At 47.8% G+C, this 25,096-nt stretch overlaps 1 protein-coding gene across 1 annotated transcript in view; it reads right to left on the bottom strand.

Annotated features, from left to right (window-relative positions):
- Positions 1 to 2,614: 2,614 nt before the first annotated feature.
- Positions 2,615 to 25,096, bottom strand: part of GBF1 (golgi brefeldin A resistant guanine nucleotide exchange factor 1) — a 116,128-nt gene continuing 93,646 nt past the window's right edge. Inside the window, 33 exon segments of the mRNA XM_040623985.1 lie at positions 2,615 to 3,465; positions 3,956 to 4,084; positions 4,264 to 4,444; positions 4,603 to 4,716; positions 4,997 to 5,098; positions 5,297 to 5,427; positions 5,534 to 5,684; positions 6,542 to 6,747; positions 6,872 to 7,118; positions 7,250 to 7,410; positions 7,927 to 8,152; positions 12,294 to 12,447; positions 12,703 to 12,797; positions 12,940 to 13,011; positions 13,212 to 13,335; positions 13,419 to 13,483; positions 13,816 to 13,840; positions 13,842 to 13,978; positions 14,350 to 14,443; positions 14,730 to 14,966; positions 15,637 to 15,719; positions 15,988 to 16,113; positions 16,398 to 16,521; positions 17,000 to 17,202; positions 18,569 to 18,657; positions 19,212 to 19,352; positions 20,483 to 20,672; positions 20,903 to 21,097; positions 21,687 to 21,785; positions 22,124 to 22,335; positions 22,767 to 22,935; positions 23,462 to 23,685; positions 24,022 to 24,169. Of these exon segments, the coding sequence (XP_040479919.1) occupies positions 3,185 to 3,465; positions 3,956 to 4,084; positions 4,264 to 4,444; positions 4,603 to 4,716; positions 4,997 to 5,098; positions 5,297 to 5,427; positions 5,534 to 5,684; positions 6,542 to 6,747; positions 6,872 to 7,118; positions 7,250 to 7,410; positions 7,927 to 8,152; positions 12,294 to 12,447; positions 12,703 to 12,797; positions 12,940 to 13,011; positions 13,212 to 13,335; positions 13,419 to 13,483; positions 13,816 to 13,840; positions 13,842 to 13,978; positions 14,350 to 14,443; positions 14,730 to 14,966; positions 15,637 to 15,719; positions 15,988 to 16,113; positions 16,398 to 16,521; positions 17,000 to 17,202; positions 18,569 to 18,657; positions 19,212 to 19,352; positions 20,483 to 20,672; positions 20,903 to 21,097; positions 21,687 to 21,785; positions 22,124 to 22,335; positions 22,767 to 22,935; positions 23,462 to 23,685; positions 24,022 to 24,169 (4,935 nt within the window). The 3' untranslated portion in view covers positions 2,615 to 3,184.

Below are 25,096 nucleotides of genomic sequence, written 5' to 3' on the forward strand. Positions count from 1 at the left end.
CTAGTGAACTCTTAGCTCACCAGGTAATAATAACCTGTCCCTTCAGATGCTCAACATTTTGCTTTTTTAAAAGATTTTATTTTTATTTATTTGAGAGACAGTGAGAGATATCACAGAGGGAAAAGGGAGAAGCTGACTCCCCGCTGAGCAGGGAGCCCAACGTGGAGTTCGATCACATGACTTCGAGATCATGACCTGAGCCAAAGGCAGATGCCTAACCGACTGAGCCACCCAGGTGCCCCTCAACCTTTTATTTATTTATTTGACAGAGAGAGACAGCCAGCGAGAGAGGGAACACAAGCAGGGGGAGTGGGAGAGGGAGAAGCAGGCTCCCAGTGGAGGAGCCTGATGTGGGGCTCAAACCCAGAACGCCCTGAGCCGAAGGCAGACGCTCAACCACTGCACTACCCAGGCGCCCCTCAACCTTTTATTTCTTAAGAGCCATGGAAAATGTATGTAGCTTTGAAGGGTTTCCATACCACCACACCACCACTTTTGAGTTCAGGAAGTATCATAGGAAAGACCACGAGGTTTAGAGTGAGGCAGACCTGGGACTTGGCTTCTCTGAACCCATTGCCTCATCCGTAAGCGTACACACCTCTACACAGTTGTGTGAGCAACGCACTTACTGTTGACACATATGGTGCTCCAACAATGTCACTTCCCCACGTTTGGGTCTTAGGTCCCTAGCTTTCCTCTGGACTTTTTGAAATCTGCTATCCTGGAGTTCTTACAGGAGAGATCCAACATTTCCCTCTGGATTACACTGTTAATTTCCTACAAATTTTTTTTTGTCACTTCCATATCACCAAGTCCTTCTGTTTTGGTTAGAATTGGGGCCTGAATATCAGTTTTTTTTTTTTTAAGATTTTATTTATTTATTCGACAGGATAAAGACAGCCAGCGAGAGAGGGAACACAAGCAGGGGGAGTGGGAGAGGAAGAAGCAGGCTCATAGCAGAAGAGCCTGATGTGGGGCTCGATCCCATAACGCCGGGATCACGCCCTGAGCCGAAGGCAGACGCTTAACCGCTGTGCCACCCAGGTGCCCCTGAATATTAGTTTCTTTTGTAGCTTCTTTTACCTTCTCAGGGAGAACACTTGTCAGTAACACAAGTCATGTATGTGTCAGCTGATCTTTCTGTGAAAGAATGAGACTTCTGACAAGTGTTTTTTTGCAACCCAGTGGGGAGAGGGTCCGTTTGCAATCATTCTAGATTCTTTCCAATATTTGCAGACCGAGGGGCAAAGACTTGTCATATTCTTTTGTTCATAGGATGACCTTCAAATTCCTTTGAAAGAAGCCAACGTTATTTCCCCCACTGGGAAACACAGGGAAGCTTCTAAAGGCAGTGCTTGTGGAGCTCAGATGGGAGAACAGAGACATCTCAGCTGAAGCCGAGGGCCCTAGTGTCTCCCTGACTGAAGATCCAGGCCTTTCAGCACTCACACAGAAGAGCGCAGATCAGGAATGCAGCCATACTCCTAATTTTCCTAGGGACGGGGTCAGGCAAGGCTTCTGGTAGTGTGGAAACCAGGCATGGTCTGGACTACCTGGGTAGAAGGAAGGGGAGAGGGAAAAACTAGTGTAGAAGGTCACGTGTCAGTATTTTTCCACATGAGGCTGTTACCATTTCCAAGGTACCCTTTCCTACACGTGTGGAAGGCACTTCCTGAGGTCTAGACTCCCAGCAACATCCAGGTGGTTGTGCTGAGCAAAGGGAAGTCCGAGCTCCTGACTGATCATATAGCCAGCTGGGCCCAAACGGAGAGGGTGAGTGCCCCTAACTCTCCATGGGGGAGGCTAGCTGGTAGTAGGACTGGTAGTACCACTCCCTTGCCTCCCCCTAGAGAGGGAAAGGACCACTGTGGAGGAGGAAGCCAAAGCATGTAGATGCTTCCACTGGGAAAGCTTCATATACAGCATTCTGCCTCCCACCCACAGTGCCTCAGGCTGCAGAAGCCACACTGCCTGCCTCATGCATACTCCCGCTTGTCTTATCCTGATGCAAATGGGAAGAATGGGAGAGGTTCTCCAGTCATGCTTCAGTAAGTGAGCTGGTGGAGACTGTAGGGCAGGACAAAATTGCCCCTCCTCAGTCTGGGGCCAAAACAAATGCCCTGTGCCCAGAAACACACAATCATAGCTGTGGGCAAGACGGCTTCCCTCCTAAGCCCCAGGGGCTCCCCTTTGTGCCCCTGGGCCATGGGGCACATCTGAGGGAAGACTTTTGAATAACTACAGCTCAACTCTGGTTCACTTTCCCTTTGACTCTGATCCCAATTTAACTCTGGTTCACCTTCCCTTTGGCTTTGACCCTAGTTTAGACTGTCTCAGGTGTCAATCTTGGAGCAGTTAGGGAAGAGGACAATACCCAAACCCCTGGCATATCCCTGGTGACAAGAACGCACTGCTGTGGTGGTGGTGGTGGTGGTAGGGCAGCAGCATTAGTGAAGAAATCCTGACTGGCGTCTGGCTGGCTGCTAGCCTGGGGTCACATGGGCCAGACTGTTGGTAGGTTCAGCCTCACTTCTGTTCATGCGAGGCCCAAGCCCTGGGTATCCCAATAACACGGTGCGCATAAACTCAAGAAGGAAACCAGAGGGTAGGGCAATGACATTGGTACTAAGACATTTATTACATCATTAAAAAGTCCATTGTTGTCCTGTTTTTCCATATGTACATGTTCCTGTGGGTAGTCCCTCTGTCCAGTCCCACCTGCCAACCCTCCATGGTGCCAATCAACTCCAAACTGACTAATTAATAAAAGAGGAAGAACTGGAGGAGGTGGCCCAGCGCTGATGGGAGTGGAGATGGGAGAGGGACACAAAGTGCAGAGTGGTTGGCTTGGCTCTCAATGCCTGACCACGGGCAGGAGGGGCATGAGGACGGGCACTGCAGGGTTGGCACAGAGATGCCTCCCCAGGGCTGCCAGGTTGCACATGATACCTGAGTGTGTTCTCAGGTTAGACCCCCAGGAATGGAGAGCTGAGGAAGAAGGTCCCCCAGCCTGATTGTAGGTCCCCAGGAGGGGCTATAAAACTTCTCTTTTTCAGGTCCCCATCCAAGTAGCAGCGGCAGCAGCTCAGGCTGGGCCTGAAAAGTTTGTGCCCTGGGGACAGCTGGAAGGGTGCTTGGGACAGTCTGGTAGGAAGTACTGGTCCTGATCTCTGAGGGGCCTGCCTTAGTTGACCTCAGAGGTGGGCATGGGGTCTGTGGGGCGGGGTGTGGCCAGGAGGGGCACAGGTGAGGTGGCCTCAATTAGAGCAGGGTTGAGGATGATGGGCAGAGTCATGGGTGGTACGCCCACCTGCAGCGGGGAGGCCAAGGGCTGCAGGATCAGTGGGGGCTGAGCCAGGGGAGGAGGCCCATCTGGAGTAGGGCTCAGTCTGCTGGGGTTAGATGCCACTGGTGATCCAGGGGAGCTGCTGTTGGCAGGTCGAGGACTCTCAGGCTTCTCAAAGTCTACAGGGAGAGCAAGGGGCTGGTCAGACTCCTTCACATTCCCCCGCTGGTTTACCTAACCTCTGCTTCTCCCCTTTCCTGTGAACAGAATGACCCCTATCAGGCTAAGTAGTTGGGAATCTTCCCTTTAAACTCATTCAAATATCCAGCTATCTTTTATCTGCCTTCTATCTCCTTTGCTTTACCTCCGGTCAGGTAAGTTCTGATCTGATCTTTACTAGAATCCCCAAAGGGCAACCTCTGCATATTTATTCCAAGTTCCTGATCCAGCTTTCTCCTTCCAAGCCTGAAAATCTCAAGCAGATAGCTCATCATAGCTTATTTGGTCCTGCCATTTCCCGCAGGAAGAGCAGGCAACCCAAATACTCTGGTTCCCTCCTTCCCCTGGTTCACAGCCCATGCTTAGCAGTAATCCCAAACTACCCTGGGCTTCCTCTTAGGCTTCCTACTTCCTGCTCAACACCCAGAAGGCTAGCTCAAAAGGACTCACCACAGGCCCCCAGCTCAGAAGGCATCTCTGGGGGAGGTGGATGGCCAGGTGTCCGTGTGTCCCCAGCAGCAGGAGTCATGTGGGCTGAGGCCAGAGGTTTTTGGGCATGCGGCTCCATGGGCATGGGGTCTGGGGAAGGCAGAAAAACCAGATGGCAGCTCTTAGTGCTTTCTTTCCAGCACAGCCCTGGCTACCCACCAGTCTTCCCACTGATATGAGATAGAGAGACAGGAGATACAGAGAACTAATTATTAGCTCCAGACTCTTTGATGAGGACTCTTTTCACAGAGCTGAACTAAGCCCCCTACCCTGGATGACAGTCTGCTTGAAGAGCTCATCTCGTAGGTGGGGCAGAAAACAGTCAATGCGCTCCCAGGTGATCTCCCAGAGGGCTGAGGGGCTGCCTCCTCGGGCATCTGCATTGTGGAAAATCTCTGCTGTGTCCATCACCAGGAGCATGTTCTTCAGAGACTCAGGGATGGCCTCTGACTGTAGGTGGCGGTGGAACCATGTAAATAGGAAAGAGGGCATGGGTGTGTGTGGGGGATATGGTAAGGAGGAGGCAGCCACCAAGGGGAAAACAGCATGTCTTCCCAGCAGGTGGGAGAGGAAGCAGGCAGTGGGAGATGGGCTGAGGTAGAACATACCAGTAAGTCACTGGAGCCTGCGTGCATATACTTGTCCATGAAGTCCAGAATGGTCAGCCAGAGGGCCGCAAAGGTAGAGAGTGACAGCAGTGGAGACAGGTGCTGCAGGAAGACCTAAGGCCCGCCAGCCCCTTTTGGTGAAGGGTCAGAGCTATCTGCATCCCTCTCTAAGGCTGGGAGGCAAGCCTTCCCTATCTTGCATGGGAATTCCAAATCAGGGGTTCCTCTGAATTCCAGAATCCTCCCAGGTCCCTGGGTCCTGATGAGTCTCCATAGCTGGGGGTCCCAGCACCCACACTGCAGCTCTAGCTCCTAGCAGAAGCCCTGGCTTCCCTCCCTTCTCGCAGAAAGGCAGGTGTTGGGAGAGTGGGTAGGTGAGGGTGGTGAGCGGTACCTTAGATAGCAGAGTGGAAGCCCTCATTCGAGTCTCCTCCATCCCGCCCACATCTGCAGGGCTGATATTCTCCAAGAGCTTGGTCAGTAGAGGAAACAGCACCTGGTGGGTAAAGAGGCAATGTGTTCCTAATAGGTCAGCTGGCAGTCTTGCTCCAAGGAAGCCAGGGGCTGGGGTGGATAAGCACAGAGCAGAAGGAAAGGTAGGATGCAGACTGAGGACTGACATTAGGGGCTCTTCGGGCTGCCCAGTTCTCCCTGTCTTAGGGATTCAAACTTTAAGACTAGCGGGAAGTCCCACCTTGTTAAAACAGGACTCCCACTCCAGGGCATCTAGCTTTTGCAGATCATGTACCAGTAGTGCTCGCTGCAGATAGGTCAGTGCCTGCATCCGCACCTGGCGCCGGGCATCACAGCACAGGCAGGCGATGCCTGAGAGTGAGAACAGGCTCAGGATCCTTCAGGCATCCTGATCCTGGTACTTCCCAAGTTCCAGCTCCACCTCTCACCCTGCCCGGCCTGCTCCCCTGAAGTTTACCCTGCAGTAACGGGCACCAGCAATGGGCCCAGAGGGTGCGTGAATCCGCTTCAATCTTCCGGCCACCTGTCTCTAGGTGGCGCTGCTCCTCTGCCCAAGAGCTGTAGATAGAGGCCGCTCGAGTGTGCAGGGTGTGCATCAGGTCTAACAACTGGAGTCACAGGAGGGACAGGATATGAGTTGGGGTAAGGTCTGGTTGATGCCCCCCCAAACTCTGTCCCTGGCTGAGTCCTCACAGGAGCCCAGTGTACCAGTCACTCCACCTCTCACCCCTCTTTCCTCCTCGACTTCATGAGTTGGTTGCCCCCTGCCAGCGTTTCCCAAAGTTGGGTATTATTCCTAGTGGAGGAGACGTAAGGAGGTGTGTGGAATCAGTGTTTAATAACAATGAATTACATGGTGAGAAAGGTACTTTCTTTTCAATTCTCTATCATACCTTCTGATGACAGATAAAGCCTCATCTTGTTAATTTTAAAAACAGAAAGCAAACCTCAGGCTCAGAGGCTTTGGTGGGCAATAAGGTCTGGTCAACCTTAATAATTTTGGTTTTCATCATTTTTCTGAGGTTATTCTATTTAAGACAATTAGTTCTCCATTTATTTACTGATATAAAGTCTGCTCGTAAAATAAATTTTATATGCCTTGAATAGACAAAGTATAACTCTGGAAGGATAGACAAGAAACTGGTGGCAGCATCTACCTTTGGGGAGGGGAACTTAGCAGCTGGGGGCAGGAATGGAATAGGACTTACTTTTATCTGTTTACTCTTTTGTACTTCTGATTTTTGTACCACATGCATATATTACTTTTTCAAAACATAAACCTTAAATATTAAGCAAACAAAGATTTACAGTGGTCTCGGATAGGGGGACACTGTGGAAGTGGTGGCCGAGGGCCTGGGTTGGAAAACATAGGCCCTTCCTCTCAGCTCTGGCTGTCCCTGGCCCTGCCCACACTCCCCATGTCAGGGGCAGGGAGAGAAGAGGAAGTAAAGGATGCCATACTTACGTCCTGACTGACCTGTAAAGACACCGTATGGTAGCTGGCAGGCACACCTTCATCCTCATCATCGTCACTATGCCCACCCCGAGTGGCATGTTGGCTGGAGGTTCGAGGCCGCCGAAGCACTGAGCCTTCCTTGGATTTCTTCTTGAAGCGGTTTCCTTTGCTGTCATATTTGTGACTCTTGCCACGTTTCTCCTGGGACTTGCACCCTGAGCAGAACCAGACCCAGGTAACCTTTCTATAACCATGGACACAGATGGCCTACTTTTTCCTCCCTTTCCCCCGTATATTCACATGGCTACTTCCCAGCTGCCCCTTCATTGGGTAACCCACCGCCATTCAGACTGGCCTCCACAAAGATGCGGAGAGTCTTGACGCAGAGCTCAAAGTTGTCAGGTGTAATGTGGGCAGCATCACGCACGATGAAGGACAGAGATTCTACACATTTAAGCAGGGACTTAGTGTCGTGTGGCCCGAGGTCCAATCCCACTGTTAGGCTGTACTGATTGACCAGGGGTGAAGGGCCTAGCCGGCTGGGCCCAGGACTTGGCTTGGAGTTATCGATGTCATCCTTCCCCACCTGTAAAGCACACGGAGTTGCTGGGAACCCAGGCTTGAGCCTGATCTTCTCTTAGATGCCCTCTTGAACGACCAGGAATCTCCCACAGGCCAAGGAGGGAAGACTCACCCATTCCCCATATGCTCACTCACCACTAACCAGCCGCTGTTGACCACATCAGCGTCTGTGGCTGATCGGTGGATTTTGCCAGGCCTGCAGTGGTCAGCGTAGACCTCCGAATCAGAAGTGTATCCTCGGTCCAGGCTCACATCATTCTGATGGTAGGATGGGAGTTCGCTGTCTGACTGGGCCCCTGAGTCAGCAGGGAGAAGGGCAGAGTCAGGGTGGAAATGGGGACACTGGGATGAAGGATGATTTCAGTTCTGAGAAATAGGTCCTGAAGCCTGGCCTCTCCTCTCTCTTGGTCCAGCTTAGTTTCAGCCCTGTCACCAGGGGGCTGAAGGATGGTCTGGACAGATTCTCTCTTGACCAAGTGGGGCAGCAAGCTAATTTGGGCTCTTGATGGCATCTAGTAGCAGCTGTCAGGGGATGGGGGTGGTGGTGAGGGCATAGTTTCTGAGAAAATAGTCCTCAGGACAGTAGGAAGCCTAATGTCATAGCCATCTATGTTGCCTACTAGCCTCCATGCTGTTTAACCCATGAGTGCTGGGGAAAGGCCAGTGGGTACAGGAAGCTCTGGAAGCAGATGGCGAAAGCCAGGGGTATTTAATCTGCTAAATACAATAACCTATATTTTGTTTTCCTGTCTCAACCCCTGGGGCCATAACTGTTTATCTGCCAATGAGGGTCTCCCAGGGAAAGGGCTTACCAGCATCAGGTCCATCAGCCCTGGCTGTGGCCTGCAGGGCAGCTGGAGGCTTTACACCTGAGCCAATGCATTCCAGCAGTGTGAAGAGAGTGGCCCAGTCATCACCTGAGTGGATGTTGGCTGCGTTGGTCTTAAGAAGTTCATGGAGCCCATAGGCTACCTGGTGACTGACTCGGGACAGCACACTGGGCTTCATTAGCAGCAAAATGCGCAGGGAGAGCAGCACCTGGGAGGGTGGGTGAGAAGCAGAAAGTGGGCACACAGCTTCCTGTCTAGACTCCTTCCCCACCAGTTCCCTTAGGCCAGTGAGGATGGTTTGGCTAGGACCCACCCAAAAGTACTGCTGCTGCTCTTTTCTTCAAGTTGGTTTTTTTTTTTCTTTTTTTCACGACTTTATTTATTTTTTGAGAAAGAGAGGGCGAGCGAGCCCATGAATGGGGGGAGGGACAGAGGGAGAAGCTGGCTCCCCACTGAGCAGGAGCCCGATGTGGGACTCAATCCCAGGATCCTGGGATCCTGACCTAAGTTGAAAGCAGATGCTTAACTGACTGAGCCACCCAGGCACCCCTTCCTCATTTTTTTTTAATTAAAATTTTTATTGAGCTATAAATTCACATTAAAAAATAATACAGGGGAGCCTGGGTGGCTTAGTTGGTTAAGTGTCCAACTTTTGATTTTGGCTCAGGTCATGATCGGATGGTTGTGGGATCAAGCCCCACGTTGGGCTCTGCACTCAGCGGGAAGTCTGCCTGAGAGTCTCTCTCTCCTCTCCCTATGCCCCTCCCCCTACTTGTGTGCACATGCTCTCTCTCAAAATAAATAAATCTTAAAAAAAAAAAAAAAAGAAATAATACAAAGAGATCCTTTGTATGCTTTGCCCCATTTACCCCGATGGTAACATTATGTAAAACTACAGTAAATGATAAGTGATACTGACATTGATACAATCCACCGATCTTATTCAGGTTTCCCACTTTTACTTCACTCATATGTGTATGATGTGTGTATTAAGTTCTACACAATTTAATCACCTAATTTTAGGTTTGTGTATACTTCACTAGTCAAGATGTTGAATAGTTAGTTCCACCACCATAGGATTCCTCACGTTGACTTTTTAAAAACACACCTGCTTCTTTTTGCCCCCAACCTTAACCCCTGGCAATCTGTCCATAACTTTTAAAATTGTCATTTCAAAAATGTTATATAAATGGAATTATATAGTATACAGCCTTCTGGGATTGGCTTTTTTCACTCAGCGTAATTCCTTGGAGATTCATCCAAGTTGTTATCAATAGTCTGGTACTTTGACTGCTGAACAGAATTCCATGGTTTAACTATTTACTCCACAGTTTAACTATTTACCTGTTGAAAATCTGGGCTGATTCCAGTTTTTGGCTATTACAAATAAAGCTTCTATGAACATTCATGAATAGGTTTTTATGAGAAAGTAAGCTTTAATGTTTCTGGGATAAATACCCAAGAGTGGCATTTATCCAACTGCTGGATTGTATGGGTAACTGCATGTTTAGTTAACTACTAAGAAACTGCTAACAGAGGAGCTGTACCATTTTACATTCCTACAGGTATTTCATTTCACTGAAGCACCTGTAAATGATATTGTGTTGTTGGTTTCATATTCTATATATTTACTGTTTGGAAATGTTATCCTTGCCAAGGTTTGGTATTATCACTATTTTATACTGTAGTCATTCTGACAGGTGGGTGGTGATATCTCATCATGACTTCAATTTCCTTTTCCTGCTGGCTAACAACGTTGAACATCACTAAAATGTTTTCATGTGCTTATCTGCCATCTGTATATCTTCTTCAGTGGGATGTCCGTTCATTTCTTTTGCCCATTTTCTAATTGGATTCTTACTGTTGTATTTTGAGTTCTTTTATATTTTAGATATTAGGTTTTTTTTTTCAGATATGTAGTTTGCAAAGATATGATCCTTATCTTTTCATCCTTTTCACATGACCTTCCATAGAATATATTTTTTTTTTTTAAGATTTATTTATTTGAGAGAGAGAGAGAATGCATGCACACATGTGCCAGGGGAGGGGCAGAGGGAGAGAGAGATAATCTCAAGTAGACTCCCCACTGAGTGTGGAGCCCGATGCAGGGCTGGGTCCCAAAGACCCTGAGATCATGACCTGAGCTGAAACCAAGAGTTGGAGGCTTAACTGGGCACCCCTAGAGTATATGTTCTTAAAACTGATGAAGTCCTGGGGCGCCTGGGTGGCGCAGTCGTTAAGCGTCTGCCTTCGGCTTAGGGCGTGATCCCAGCGTTCTGGGATCGAGCCCCACATCAGGCTCCTCCGCTGGGAGCCTGCTTCTTCCTCTCCCACTCACCCTGCTTGTGTTCCCCCTCTCGCTGGCTGTCTCTCTCTGTCAAATAAATAAAATCTTTAAAAAAAAAAAATAAAATAAATAAAATAAAATAAAATAAAATAAAATAAAATAAATGAAGTCCAATTTACCAATTTTTCCTTTTATGGATTGTGCTTTTGGTGTCAAGTCTAAGAATTCTTTTCCTAGCTCCTGAAGATATTCTCCCAGGTTTCTTCCTGAAGGTTTCACAGCTCTACATTTTACATTTAAATCTATAATTCATTTTGAGGTGTGCCTAGGTGCTCAGTTGGTTAGGTGTCTGACTCTTGATTTTGGCTCAGGTCATGATCTCAGGGTCCTGAAATCCAGCCCTGTGTCAGGCTCCCTGCTCAGCAGGGACTCTGGTTGAGGAGTCTCCCTCTGCCCCTCCCCTTAAGTGCCCACTCACTCACTCTCTCACTCTCTCTCTCACAATAAGTAAATAAATCTTAAAAAAAAAAAAAGTAAATTTATGATTCATTTTGAGTTAATTTTTCTTTTTTTTTTTTTTTTTAAAGAATTTATTTGAGAGAGAGAGAGAATGCATGAGAGAGCACAAACAGGGGGAGGGGCAGGCAGAGGGAGAGGGAGAAGCAGGCTCCCCGCTGAGCAAGGAGCCCCATGGGACTTGATCCCAGGATGCTGGGATCCTGACCTGAGCTGAAGGCAGCCACTTAACTGACTGAGCCACCCAGGTGCCCCTGAGCTAATTTTTCTATAAGGTGTAGCGTACTTAGGTCAAGGTTCACTTGTTTGTTCCCCCCAGCCCCGGCCAGGGATTTCAATTGTTCTAGCAACTGAAAAGGCTATCCTTCCTCCATTGAACTGTTTCTGCACTTTTGTCAAAAACTTAAAGTTGAACATCTCTATGTGGGTCTATTTCTGGATTCTTTCTTCTGTTCCACTGACTTATGTGTCTCTCTCTCCACAAGTACCAGACAGTTCTGATTACTGTGGCTATATAGTAAACCTTAATAGCAGATGGAGTGATTTCTCCCACTTTTTTCTTTCTCAAATGTTTGGCCATCCTAGGGCCTGTGCTTTTCAATCTAAATTTTAAAATAAGCCTAGATCTACAAAAAAACCTTGCTGGGGTTCTCATGGGAGTTGCATTAAACTTACAGATGCATTTGGGGGAGAACTGATGTCTTTACTACACTGAGTCTTCCAATCCACGAACACACTATGCCTCTGCCTTTATTTAGATCTTGGTATCTTTCATTAGCATTTTATAATTTTTAGCAGAGAGATGCTATACATGTTTGTTAGGTGTATATTTCAGTATTTCATTTCATTTGAAGCACTTGTAAATGATATTGTGCTGTTGGTTTCATTTTCTATATATTTACTGTTAGTATCTGGAAATGTGATTTTTTTTTTTAAGATACTGGGACTCTAAGACTGCCTAGAATTTATTAAATTGTTGTAAAGGCTCATGTACATATATATTTTTTTTAATTTAAATTCAAGTTAGTTAACATACAGTATAGTATTTGAGTAGAATTTAGTGGTTCATCACTTACATATAACACCCAATGCTCGTCATAACAAGTGCCATCCTTAGTGCCCATCACCCATTTAATCCATCCCCCCCACCTCCCCTGTGTGATTAATTTTTTGTGTTAATCTTACATCCCGTGACCTTGCTGAACTCACTTTTTAGTTCTATGCTGGCTGTCTTTTATACTTGAGCCAAGAGATCTCAGGAGGGTCCTAAGCATGAGAACCAGGAAACGAGGTATAGGGCTGAGACTGCCACAAGGCAGTAGCCATCCAACCCTACAGAGCAGATTCATAGGGGCCTGCAGAGGTGCTAAGTCCCAGCTTCATGCCTGAGACCATTCTAGACTCATCCCTAATGCCACCTGTTAGATTCCTACTGCACTCATGCTATGGGGCACTAAATGTACTCTCTGTCTCAGGCCATACCCATAAATCATTGTGGCTTTAGTCCCTTGCATACTTCTTGCCCTCCAGGCTGTACTCTGCTTACCTGGCCACTGATCTCTTCTCTTCGGAGTAGTCGAATGGCCAAGCGCAGCAGCCCCACCACTGCCCGCTCTACAAGGAAGCAGAAATCCTGTGCCTGGACACACAGGTGATACAGATGGTCTCGGACAGTCTGCCACACACAACCCACACGGTCCCTGAGGAACATAAGGGTGAGGACAGTCTCAGTTGGAGAGGCCACTGGGCAATAAGTCTCTCTTTTTGATCCAGGTTAGGCCTTTCAGGGCTCATTCGTATTACACCCTAAGCAGGCAGGTATATTGACCAAGCTTCTCCACTGCCTACAGCTTCATGTGCTTCTTGCCCCTAAAGCCCACTCAGCAAGATGGCTCCAGTCTTCCATCCCTTTGGCACAAGCCCAGTATGAGGCCTGCCTAAAGACTGCCTTCTACCTGTTCTCCAGCACAATCCTCAGCAGCATTTCTAGGCAGAAAGCAGCATCCTCCTCATCATACGTCTCTTCATCTGGTGTCACTGAGACCAGAGCCTAGAGCAAACAATAGCAGGAAAGTGTGGAGAAGTCAGCCACCAGCCCTGCCCTGACAGAAATTAAGGCAATCATCATTGTCCCCATCTCCCCTCCCAGACACAGCCAGCCCTTTCATCCCTCTTCCCTCTTCATTCTGTACCTTCATGAGCTCCTGCAGTGACTCCAGCTGAAGGAACTTGCTTTCTGTGATCATCTTTTCTGGGTCACATTGCTAGAGGGGATGCAAGAGGGAGGAGGGTCAGTGACAAGGGCTGGAGGGAAGAGAATGTTCCCAGAAGCTAGGACAGAGGACAAAAGGAGTCAGCTCCGGTCATAAGCCCTGGATGATTCTACTCTTCAGTTCCTAGGGCAGCATCTATCTGGTAGGGAGGGATCTAGGCTTGTTTACCAGGGGTAGGCAGAGGCAGTTACCTTGATACAGTCCAAGGCCGCTCTTTTGGCCTCTTGGTTCTCAGTGGATGGGCCCCGCACACTAGACTGCTCAGTACCACTTAGTGTCAGCCAGCTCACAAAGCTTAGCACTGTTGACTCTCCTCTGCAGAAAGAGTTCAAACTTTGGTGAGCTCCATAGTTCTGACCCTCCTTCTCTAAGGCCTTTCGCCTCTGATCTGCCCTTACCGATTTGATGGTGTCTCCTCCCTCTGCAGAGAGATCTTGCCGTTGGGATCCACAAAATCTTCTACCTGGAAAATTAGGTCAAGAATAATTTCTTTCCATATACCCTTTGCATTTCCTGCTTCTCCACACTAAATTCTCTGGCTTTCTTCTTGTAGCTCAGTGCCCCACACTCCTGACTGGGCCCCCTACAGCTGGTGACTGCCAATGGCTTGTATCAGCGTTCTTTTACAGCTATCCCCTCACCCAAGATCTGTGGTCTTACATTTAAGGTGTTCCTGGTAAGCTTCAGCAGTCATCAGGCCCAGTGCTACTCTCAACCAGTTCCATACACAGATAGCACATAGTTTATGAGCTTTTGCCTTATTGTTATTGTCCACTAATCTCCTATAAGAATTACCTCCACCATAGCTTTGGGCAGCAGGCTGCAGCATGGCCTCCATGATATTTTTCCAGCCCTCCCGCAGGATGTCACCATGGCGATGGGCCAAATGGAATACTGTCTTGGCTGCAATGTGGGCTTTGGGGTTGCTTCCAAACACACTGGGCAGGTTCTCAATAGACTGAAAAGAAAGACGAGAAAAAGCTTAGGATCTGGCAAATGTCTGGAAAGGAGATCTCTTAGGCCTTTACCTGTAGTTCCCCAAGGATCCTTCTGCTTGCTATGGTTCAATGCCCCCTAATACTGGTAGGAAGGGCTAACCTGATTAAGGCCTTCCCCATCGATGCGTCTCCTCTCCCATCCCAATTGCATGAGGTGAAACTATTCTCATTCTAGGGTATGTGAAACAGAAATGGCCTAAGTGCTTCTGTAGTCTAGGGGGAGTGAAGGAATATGCTGAGGGAAAATAGCTCCACAGATAAGGACAGATTTATGGCTAAAAGAGAGGCCCTCCTTTGGAACTCTAAGTACACAGTTCTTGCCCCTGCTCACCTCACTGCTAAGAGCTGTGAATTTGCAGAGAGATATGATGAGATTGTCGAACACATCGCTGAGGCCATAGTGGGCGGAGATCATGGCGCACTTCCTGTAATGTCACATTCCAGAAACAGTGAGTCACGGGAAGGCCAGGCAGCCCCTTCCAAGTCCCCGAGGAGGCTTACTTAGGATTCTTCCCCAATCAGTCCCAGGAAGAAACATTTTACTCTTCAATCTGTTTAAGACTGAGCTTTCCCAAGCTTCAGCCTCCTTTCAAAAACTCAGAGAAAACCCATCCTAATAAAAATATGAGTAGGAATCAGAAAGGCATAGAGGCAACCATGTTTGCCCAGAGAGGTGAGAGGAGGTCAAGACCAAGGCCACAGGTGGGCTACCTGAAGCCTGAGATGGCTTTCTGGATGATTGTCTCCTCAAGGCTTTTGTCAAAGACATAAGAAAGGGCAGCAATAGTGGGGCCCCATGTCATGGTGAAGAGGTCAAGATCATAGCTGCCAGCAGACACACGAAGGAATATGCCCTCTGGGGTGGCACCTCGATGAAGTAGCACATTCCATACATAGTTCTCCCGAACCAAGCCTGTCTGCTCTTCAGGCATCACAATTTCCTCATTCCTGTCAGGAGGTAAAGGAAAGAGTAGGTGCACTGCTGTGAACCTAACTGGTTCCAAACTAGGACAACAGGTTTTGCCCATACTGGCACAACCAACCAATGAGAGGTCACCAAAAGTGCAGCTCAGTGGTCTGCTTCCCACCCACTAGTGGGACCAGGGAGAAAAAACGGAAGCGCCCAGTAATCCCCCATAATCTCAAAGCCTTGTCTCTAACTGGGGCCTTTAGCTCTATAGTGAGATCTCCATTCTTTCTGGGCGTAAGAGTATGGATATTTCTCTCTACCTTTTCTGGTTTACAATAAAAAACTAAGTGTCTCACCTCTGATCTTTGCCCCAAACCTCACCCTCCAGTGCCCCTCTTGGGTTCTCTACCAGCTTCATTCAGAATGCATTTTGTGAGCTACACAGAAAAACCCAGCTGCTTTGGGTTCAGAAAATGGGCCCATGATATTCTACTTAGCAGGTGCTGTTTAGATCCTGGCTCAGACTATTACAGCTCCAGTACTGTTCAGGCTTAAGGAAGAAATGGGAAGAGGGGCTGCCCAGCTGAGTCTCAATGCTAAATCCAGGGCATACGAATCATTGAAGGCTAATGGGACTCTAAAATTTGGAAAAGGAAGCAGTGTGCTTCTGCTTAACGAGATGCCAAACTATTCTCCACAAATACTCACTTGATGGCATGGTACATGTCCTCCAGGATGTCTTGCTCAAAGTCCTTGCCTCCATTCACACCTTTTAGGTTTTTGCGAAACTCCTAGAGACAGGCCAATAAGCTTTCCCCCCATATGTCAATGCTGACACCCCACCTAAGGAACTCCTGGGTCTATGGTAAATAGGACTTAGGAAACTGTAAGTGAAAGAGCCCACCTCCCTAACCCAGTTTTTTTCCCAGATTGGCCAGCCCTCCTTGAGACCCCTGGACAAGCTCTGTCCATTGTGCCCACTGGAAATCCCATGTCCTTCCTGCTATACCTCCAAAACTGTACTGGATCCTCTCTGCCTTGGCTGGGATCCAAGCTTACCTCTAGAGTCATGGGTGCATTCTGTTTGCGAACGTTGTGGTTGTGCTGGTCAGTATTAAGCATGATGACAGCATAGGCCAGGGCAAAGCAGGCATCGCTATTGGCAAATGGGGAGCCATTACAATTCTGAAAAAGCAAAGACCTCACCTGTATCAATGCTCTTCTCTGGCCAATCAAACCTTCACTACCAACCCACTGGCCAATGCTGGGTATACAGGGGGGCTACCAGCCACAAAGCCTCCAACCTCTTGCCAGCTCCCTAACAGAAGCTGCTCTCTCTATGGAAAGCTCGCTGTTGTTGCTCTCAGCATTCTTAGGAGACAGCAGCTGGGTCCTTCAGTTGGAGCCATAAAAACCCTCCAGTCAAATGAACCTGGGATGTTGGGCTCAGGCCCTGCCACTCAACTCACTCTCCAATGCTCTGTGAATGCCTCCAGCAATCTCTGGATAACTGGTGCTTCCCCAGGTAAGCGGAAGGCTTCCAGATAGAGACGAAGAGCTTCATCCAGCCGTAGACCCTGAAAGCTGAAGGTGCTAGAGGGAAAGGAAGAAGGACAAAGAGGCTGAAGATATATAAGCTGCAAATGCTGGGCTCCCTATTAGCTCTAGTCCCTCTAACCTTCTCATATTGGAACAGAGGAGACTGAAGACTCTAGCAAAGGGGAACGATCTCGTGGTCATCTCCAACACAGACTAGAATCTGACAACTCCTAATTTTTGTATGTTCCACATCAGTGCATTCTTGCCTGGAAACCTCATCCGCTGGAACCTATAACCTACCTTGTGCTCAGGAACCCAGTTCTATCCCTTTGCAATGCTCTCTGTGCAGAATGAAATGGCTCCCAAAGCTATCCTGCTGGATCCTCTTTCAGGTCCAACAGACATAAGTCATGGGAAGAGGAAGAGAGTGTGACTTAGGTCACCAGCAGGAACTGACTGAGACAGTTTAGAGGGAGGGATGCCTCACCCTTTGATCACCAACTATGTCTCCCATTTCTTGCCACTTTCTCACCTCACAAAGCTCTCCAACAGGTCAATGTTTTTGCGGTCACTCACAAACTCTCCAATCATTTTCTTGTCCAGCCGAGGGTTCTCTCGGAGCCACTGGGCTACCTCTGTGTTGTCCATTGGGATGGTGAGGAGGCCTTTCTCCTGCAGAAACTGGATCCCCTTCTTTGGTTTCTGGTTGAACTGCTCTGTGCCAGTGATTAGCAGCTGGAGGAGAGATTTTAGAGGTGTCACAAGCTGCTCTGCTCCTAAACCAGATAAGGCCAGGCTGAACTCCATCATAGTCCACAGCTGGTCACCTAATGGGCTGCTAGGATGTGGTTCTAAGTGACTCCAAAACTAAGGCTGGATCATACTGGCCCTCGCTCTCCCCAATCTTCCTGTCTAATTAGAACTGGCCGAGGAACAGGGGTGCCTGGCTTGCTCAACTGGTAGAGCATGTGACTCTTGATCTCAGGGTTGTTAAGTCTGAGCCCCATGTTGGGTGTAGAGATAACTTAAAAATAAAATAAAATAAAATATAAAATTAAAAAAAAATTGCACCAGAAGGGGGACCTGACTCAGTTGCACAGAATATGCAACTCCTGATCTCAGGGTTGTGAGTTCAAGCCCCACACTGGGCATACTTTAAAAAAGAAGAACTGGCTAAGGAGCTCCTTCTCACTCATTTTCTGAGTTCTCAAGATGTACAGGGACAGCTCTTCTCCACCATCTTGGGAACCAGGAAAAAGTAGAAGAGAGACTAGAGAAGGTTCTCTTCTCCCCAGTTTTTTTAAAAGAATATTTTATTTATTTGTCAGAGAGAGAGAGCGCACAAGCAGGGGGAGCAGCAAGCAGAGGGACAAGCAGGTTCCCTGCTGAGCAAGGAGCCCAATGTGGGATTTGATCCCAGGACCCTGGGATCATGACCTGAGCTGAAGGCAGACGTTTAACCAACTGAACGTCCCTCTTCTCTCCAGTTTTATAGCCATCCTGGCATCTGTTTATAGCTTAGCTTGGATTTCCCTTCTTTCTTCAGTTTCCCAGCTTTTAAGGACCAGGTGAACTATGATGATAATTCAAGTTTTTGTCTGTTTAGTCACAGCTCTGTGATCAAGGGGACACATAAACTAAAGTAATTTAAGCTGATCATAAGAAGAAAAAAGGGTTAAACAAAAGGTTTTCTGTGTTCAAAAAACATGGTTCTTTTTAAACTTTACTAAAGCACCAGATAAATGTCAATTCCTTTTCACTGCCAATCCTTATCCCAGAGCTTGAGACGACCAATAACCTCCAGTGACCCACATGATACCAGGTCCCAGGCTCTTGTTATCACCAGTAACAATTGGCTCTCACCTAGGGCAGCATTTGCCCAGGGGGCACACAATAGGGTATGCCTAATTACATGGCTTAGAAGTGAAGGTTTTTAAGGGAGACTGGGTGGTTGCTGAAGTCCCAACAAATGCCAAGATTAGCCTTGGGAAATCACTCAATGAGCTGCTAGACTCTCCCTTATCCTCTGGGACAGAAACCCTATAAAAGACACCCAGACAGAGGCAGACAGAGGCTAAGCTCTGGGGATAGCTATACATACCTTCTTCTTGTTTTTAATTTCAATCAGTTCCCGTGGATCTGGCAAGAGACAGGAAAATCGAGGTGGCTTCCGGATAAACTTTTTGTCAGCTAGGAATGGGAGATGGGAGGAAGAAAAGGAAAAACCCCTAAGGCTTCTTTTACTAGTATAATGGCTTTTGGAAGGTTGCCAATATACTCTAGTAAAGAAGGAGAATGGCTCAAAAATTTTCTTTTTTCTTTTTTCTTTTTTTTTTAAAGATTTTATTTATTTATTTGACAGAGAGACAGCCAGCGAGAGAGGGAACACAGCAGGGGGAGTGGGAGAGGAAGAAGCAGGCTCCCAGTGGAGGAGCCCGATGTGGGACTCGATCCCGGAACGCCGGGATCACGCCCTGAGCTGAAGGCAGACGCTTAACAACTGCGCTAGCCAGGCGCCCCGCCTCAAAAATTTTCTTGTCCTCATCAGTCTTTCACATTTCTAGAAGTTCTATCTTCTGGGGCTCCAAATGTTTTATTTCCTCTCTCCAGGTTTGAGGGCATGCGTGAGCAGCCAAGGTTCACTCACGTACTGCCTTAGGGTGTCTGTGCCTCCCCCTTCCCTCTGCTCTCCACCAGACCCTCCAGTTGAGGGGGGCTGATGATCATGGACACCCAGTACCCACCCCCAGAGTCAGCAGCTTCCTCCAGATCACTGCATCCTGGCTTCCCGTGTTCTGCTGGCAGCCGCCCTCCACCTGGCAGATGTAGGCCTGGGATGTCTGGGGCTATGCCTACAGGTTTCCCATCACTGGCTGCTTTTTCAGCTGGTAAGAGAAAGGAAGATAAACGAAGACGGGGTAAGAAAACAAACAGAGCTGCAAAAGAGGTTGAGTACTAGGCCAAGGAGACCTGGATAGGTCCCACATAGACTCACATAGGTCACCAGCCCTCAAGAGTAGTCAAATAAGTAGTCCAAATAAATAGTCACTGTCCCAGGTTAGTCAAGCATTAGATTCCATAATTTAATAGAGATTACCTAGTCCCATTCTCTGATCTTCCGGAGTCTCAGTCTCAAGGGGATGTCAGAGAAGATTAATTAGGGTAGAAGCAGATACTGGGGTGGGGGAAGGCAGGGCCTGGAGCTTTCTTTCTTTCTTTCTTTTTTTTTTTTAAAGATTTTATTTATTTATTTATTTGACATAGACAGCGAGAAAGGGAACACAAGCAAGGGGAGTCGGAGAGGGAGAAGCAGGCTTCCTGCCAAGCAGGGAGCCCGATGCAGGGCTTGATCCCAGGACCCTGGGATCATGACCTGAGCTGAAGGCAGACGCTTAATGGCTGAGCCACCCAGGCGCCCTGGCCTGGAGCTTTCAGGAACAGAAATCCTATATCCTTTCATCTAGGTTCTCTTTTCTCCCCATAAAGAAATAATAATACTCCTATGTTGTATACCTGAAACTAACATAACATTGTATTTTAACCATGCTTTATTTTGTTAAAGATTTTATTTATTTATTTTAGAGAGAGACAGTGCATGCACGCAGGCATGCATGAGCAGGGGGAGAAGTAGAGGGAAAGGGACAAGCAGACTCCATGCTGAGTGCAGAGCCCAATGCAGGGCTTGATCCCACAACCCTGAGATCATGACCTGAGCCAAAATCAAGAGTCGGACGGACACTTAACCAACTGAGCCACCCAGGTGCCCCCGTTAACTATACTTTAATTAAATAATAATAATGATAATGATAATCCTATAAGAAAGCCAAAGTGTGGAAGATAAAAAAAAAAAGGACAAGTCCATGAGTCTTGCTAATCTGCCTGGCCTATGATTCAAACCATCAAACCCTGGAAACACAGAATTGGGTGAGCCCCCAGAGGAAATGATATAAAGGATTCAGTGAGTAGAGAAGTGATAAGCATAGAACTGATCCTCAAAGAAAGAAATGCCTCTCACTATTGCTGGATTCTCGGGAGCCATCAACTGCCTCATAGCCAGGTCTGGCTGCTTCTTTCTTCTCTTGCTGGGTAAGATTGTTGAGGACTTTGGCCTGGCAATGGGCCTCAGTGCTGTCAATCACTGTCAAGAGGGCATCAAGAGACAGGAGGTGTGTTGTATAGAGCTGACCAGACACAGGGAAGGCATTCTGGAAAGTAAACAGATCCAGCAGACTTGAGGTGAGAATACTTTACACTTTATCCTTTTCCAAAATCCCTGAAACCTCCTGTAACTTCTACATTGTCCTGAGAAAATGCCTTTCTTCTTCTTGTTCCCCAACTCTCAAGTGTTTCCCACCCCGCATATAGTATGCTCACTACCACCAGAGATTTCCTTAACACAGCCTTCTTCCTAGAGGCCAGTAATAATGCTCAGCACCTTGGACAGCAGCTTCGTGAGATCTTCAAAGAGGTTCGAACAGTAGTAGTCACAATCATAGTTGATATAGAGCTCAGTGACAAAACTGGGGATGTGCCAGAGTTGCACAATGGCCTCCAGTGCCATCTCCTTCATCTCATAAGGCATTTTGGGGTTCTCCACAGTGATGATCTCCATGAGCTTTTTGATGTACATCTGGCAATAATCCAGTAATAGCCATTTGGGTGGGGAAGAATTCAAGATAGAAGAGAAAAATTAGACAGGTAAACCATTAAACACAAGAAGGAGAAGCCCAGCCAGGAGGCATGTATTAAGAGACTATTAAAGGTATTCTATCCTCTTTGGCCTCCATGCTAGGGGAGGCCTGGCAGTCTACCTCACACCTGATCCAAAACAAGTTGCCTACTGTCCATCTTTGTGCTCTTTATGTGAGCCTGACCTGGTACTACTCAGAGTTCCTTTTTGCAACTTAGTGGCAAAGCCAGTCTGACTTGCTTGCCTGTACTGCAGAGGAACTGCTAGGCAGAAAACCCATACCCACTCATGGTGAGGTTGTCCACCAGTCCTTATATGTGGCTTCTCTCATTTTATAGCCAGCCAGTTTCCTCTGGGCTTCTTTTAATTTCTCCACCAAAGAGGCCAGCCAATGAACCAAACTATGGAGGCTAAAAGCACTGCCTTACAGGAACCCCTAAATCCCATCCCTGCAGAATGACAGAGCTGGCCCCATTGAAGATGCCATGCATCATTCTATTTTTTCTTCTTCCAAGTTCAATACACTCACCTCCAATTGGAACTTGAGGTGCTCCCTCATGCTTTCAAACAGCAGGAAGCATACCCGCAGGGAAGCAGCATAAAGGTTGAGTCGCTCTACACTGAGTAGCTGGAGATCAGAGTACGGTTAAATCATTAGGTTTCTGAACCTATGGCTCAAACAAGAGAAAAGCAGGAGAGCAAACTGTGTGAGGTTGCCACTAAGTTCCTGTGCTCTAAGGGAACTCTTTATCTAGCCATTCCTGTATTTCTCTTTGGCTGCCAGAGTCCCCAGGGAACTAACAGTGTCCTTCTGACAATGACCACTGGCCAACTGGGGAGGGAGGTTCTTTCCTGGATTCTATATTTTTTGTACCAATCAGCCAAATCTCTCTGTGCACTCCTGATCCTTAAGAGATCCCGAAAAACAGCCAGGGGCTCAGAGCCCCTCTAGAAATCCAGTCTTACCTGGAGTAAGTGGCGGCACATCTCATCCTTGATGAGGCCCAAGAGGGTTTGGCACTGGGCTACAGGGGCTGATTCAAGAGCCACTGTCAGCAAATGCAGTCCCATGTGGATCATAACCTCTGAATTGTGGCGGTCGTGTGGATTGGTGAGGGAGATGAGGAAGCGGAAGAGCTCACGGATGCAGGGAAGACCATAGGGGACCAAAGCTGTACCTAGGGAAGGCCAGGAGTAAAATGGGATTGCTAAGAAACAACTGGCTTGATAGCTTGGCCTGGCCTGCCCTGCATTATACAAGGCAATTTCAGATAAGTGATTCTCTTCAAGAAAAAAAAAAATGTTTTCTTTCTGGGGAGGTAAGAAGGTTACTCTCACTTATTGAAGGGAATCAGAATTGATGACCCTAATTTCTATCAAAAGTCCCAAGCTTTCTATTCTTCCCTCTCATTGTAAGTCCCTCTCTGTATAAGTTAGAGAAGAACTCCATCCATGCCAACAGTCCTCTGTCTTGAGTCCATTTCCTGACTAGAAAATGGCCTAGAACCTGGATCAGAAGGCACTTTGGGTCCAAGATGGTCTAGACTCAGGACACTTAGTGGGCAGGATGGGGGAGGTGAATAGGCAGAGGCTGCCTGAGAGAACTCACCTTCCTTCTGGGAGGACTGTGTAAAGCGCACACCCCGGGGATTGACGTAATCCATGTCATGAACAGAGGCAGAGTCAGAGTGGTCAGCAGGGGACGTGCACTCCTCTAACACTTCGGGGATGGATTCCACGGATGCTGACTGGGCCTTTTCCACATGGACCCCTTCCTGCTATGACCAGTAGCAGGGGGACAGGAAGAGGGATGAAACAAGAGCAACTTGGAACTTACTCCCCTGAAGTGCCTAGGCTCCAAGTGTCTCTAATAGACTGCAGGTGTAGGGCTAGCTCAGTGGGTTATGAATCAATGCACAATGCAAGATGGCTCAGGGCAGAGTATGATGAAAGACTCAGAAAGCACCTCCTGAGGCATCAGTGACCTAAAATGACTCGAACCCTAGAGGCAACAGAGGCTTTCTTAGGCTCAGGATTTAGATCATTACCTTCCAGACAAAGCTATGGCCATCTCCCTCACCTTTGCCAAGCACTACCTGTATACACGACTTCATAAATCCCATGAGCCACCTCTCACAGTGAGTTATGCTGTGGATTTTCTACACAGCACAGCTGATTCTAGGAAACAAGAAATAACCCCTTACCCTAACCTTTTGAGCCAAGGCCTGGATAAAGGATGCAAAGGATCCAGCCAATTCCCACAGGAGAAGACTAGAGAGGGGCCTTTAGAAATCAAAGCCATACCTGGGGGTCAAGCTGCTCAGGAACCCCTAGTTCACTGCTGCCAGGCTCTGTAGCTGTGCTGTACCCCGGAGAGCCAGGTTGCTCCAGGTCAGTAAGGTCCTCCTTGGAGGTGGTCTGTGAGGAGAACTCCAGGCCACTGTCTGTAGAGGGGCTGACCACCGCTGAGGCAGTTTCTGAACTTGCAGAGGAGATGGGAGTGGGCACATCAATGAAGGGCATGCCCCCTGCCAAGCAAAGTAAGTAAGGCTTGAAGATGAAAGACTCTGTGTGAAACACATCCCCTCCTTGCCCCAGGGGCTCTATTTCCTAGACTGCATAATAATCTCTGTAAACAGTGGTCTCTAAAGTAGTCAGAGTCCCTCTGGAAGGAGAACAACCTTAAGTCACCGCAGAAATGCTAAATGGTCACAGTCCGAACAGACCTGGAATATTCCCTTTTTGCTCTTAGCAGAAAGACCAAAGCCCCTCGGTTGGCTGGTTTTCAATGTTAAAATCCCCAAGAGAGGAAGGACATTTTCTTCTATCTATTCTAATCAGAGGAACCAACCCAGGGCACTCACCAGTGAGGTTAGAGGATAAGGTGGTTCCATTGGGGGTGGGCAGCTCTGAACCTGATGTGACTTTGGTCATATGGCGCAGGGGCCGGGGGGATCTCTTCTGTTTCTTCCACTTGGATGAATCACTCATGCCTCCTGCTCTCATTTTCAGCTGGAAATAGCATACTTCATTAGCAGCTCCCTTCTTTTATTCCTACTGGTCCCTGGAAAACAGCCTATATGCCGCATCTGTGCCACAGGAAAAATCTAGACCATCAGAAGACATTCCTACTCCTCTAACCTGGCTTCTACATCTGCCACTTCACAGGTCAGCCTGGCAGACTCCTAAACATTCTACTTTTAGACTGGTCACACATTACTCTGCTTCCCTGAGTCCTGGGTGGCAATCCTAAGTCCTGTAGATGGTGCCTAATCCTCTTGCAGAAAGGGTGAGGGCAGAGGCTCCTTTACCCGAAGCTTCAGATCTATAGGTCCTGGATTCCTGGGCCTTGTTCCACTACGTGTAGCACAGCCTCCTACTCCTAGTTCTTATCCAACTAGGAGAGCCTATACTTTCCCCGTCACATTCTTAGCTTTCCCACTGCTTTGTGAACTGGGCCTAGATCCTAAACATATTCCTGGCTCTCTGAAATTTTTGCATCAGATTGGTCAAAGGCTCATTCCTTAGAGGTAAGGAAGGAATGGTATCCCAGCCGATTTGTAGAGTTAAGGATGGAGGGTCATGTCATGTGGCTGCTCTGATCTCTACTGCTCCCAATTTTGGTACATCCCAATTTTTGTACAAACCTGTTCTTCTCACTGCTGGGTCTTTCTAGATGCAATTTTATGTTTTCAAATGGTAAGGCTACTGATTTCTTGGACCCCTGCTCTATTTCATGTCCTTCTCTCCTGCTGTATTTCCACTTCCATATAGCTTCCTTTTAGTCACAAAGGAAAATCTCTAAAACCCATTGTGGGAACTATTCTGGGATGTAAGTTTTTATGTATTTTCTCACCCTAAGCTCACAGCTACTTTGTTTAGGCCCATTTTGTTTTCCTGGTCCTGGTGCCTTCTGATAGGGTTTGAAACCAGTGCCTC

Source organism: Ursus maritimus, unplaced genomic scaffold, assembly GCF_017311325.1.
Source record: "Ursus maritimus isolate PB19 unplaced genomic scaffold, ASM1731132v1 scaffold_7, whole genome shotgun sequence".
NCBI classification, from domain to species: domain Eukaryota; kingdom Metazoa; phylum Chordata; class Mammalia; order Carnivora; family Ursidae; genus Ursus; species Ursus maritimus.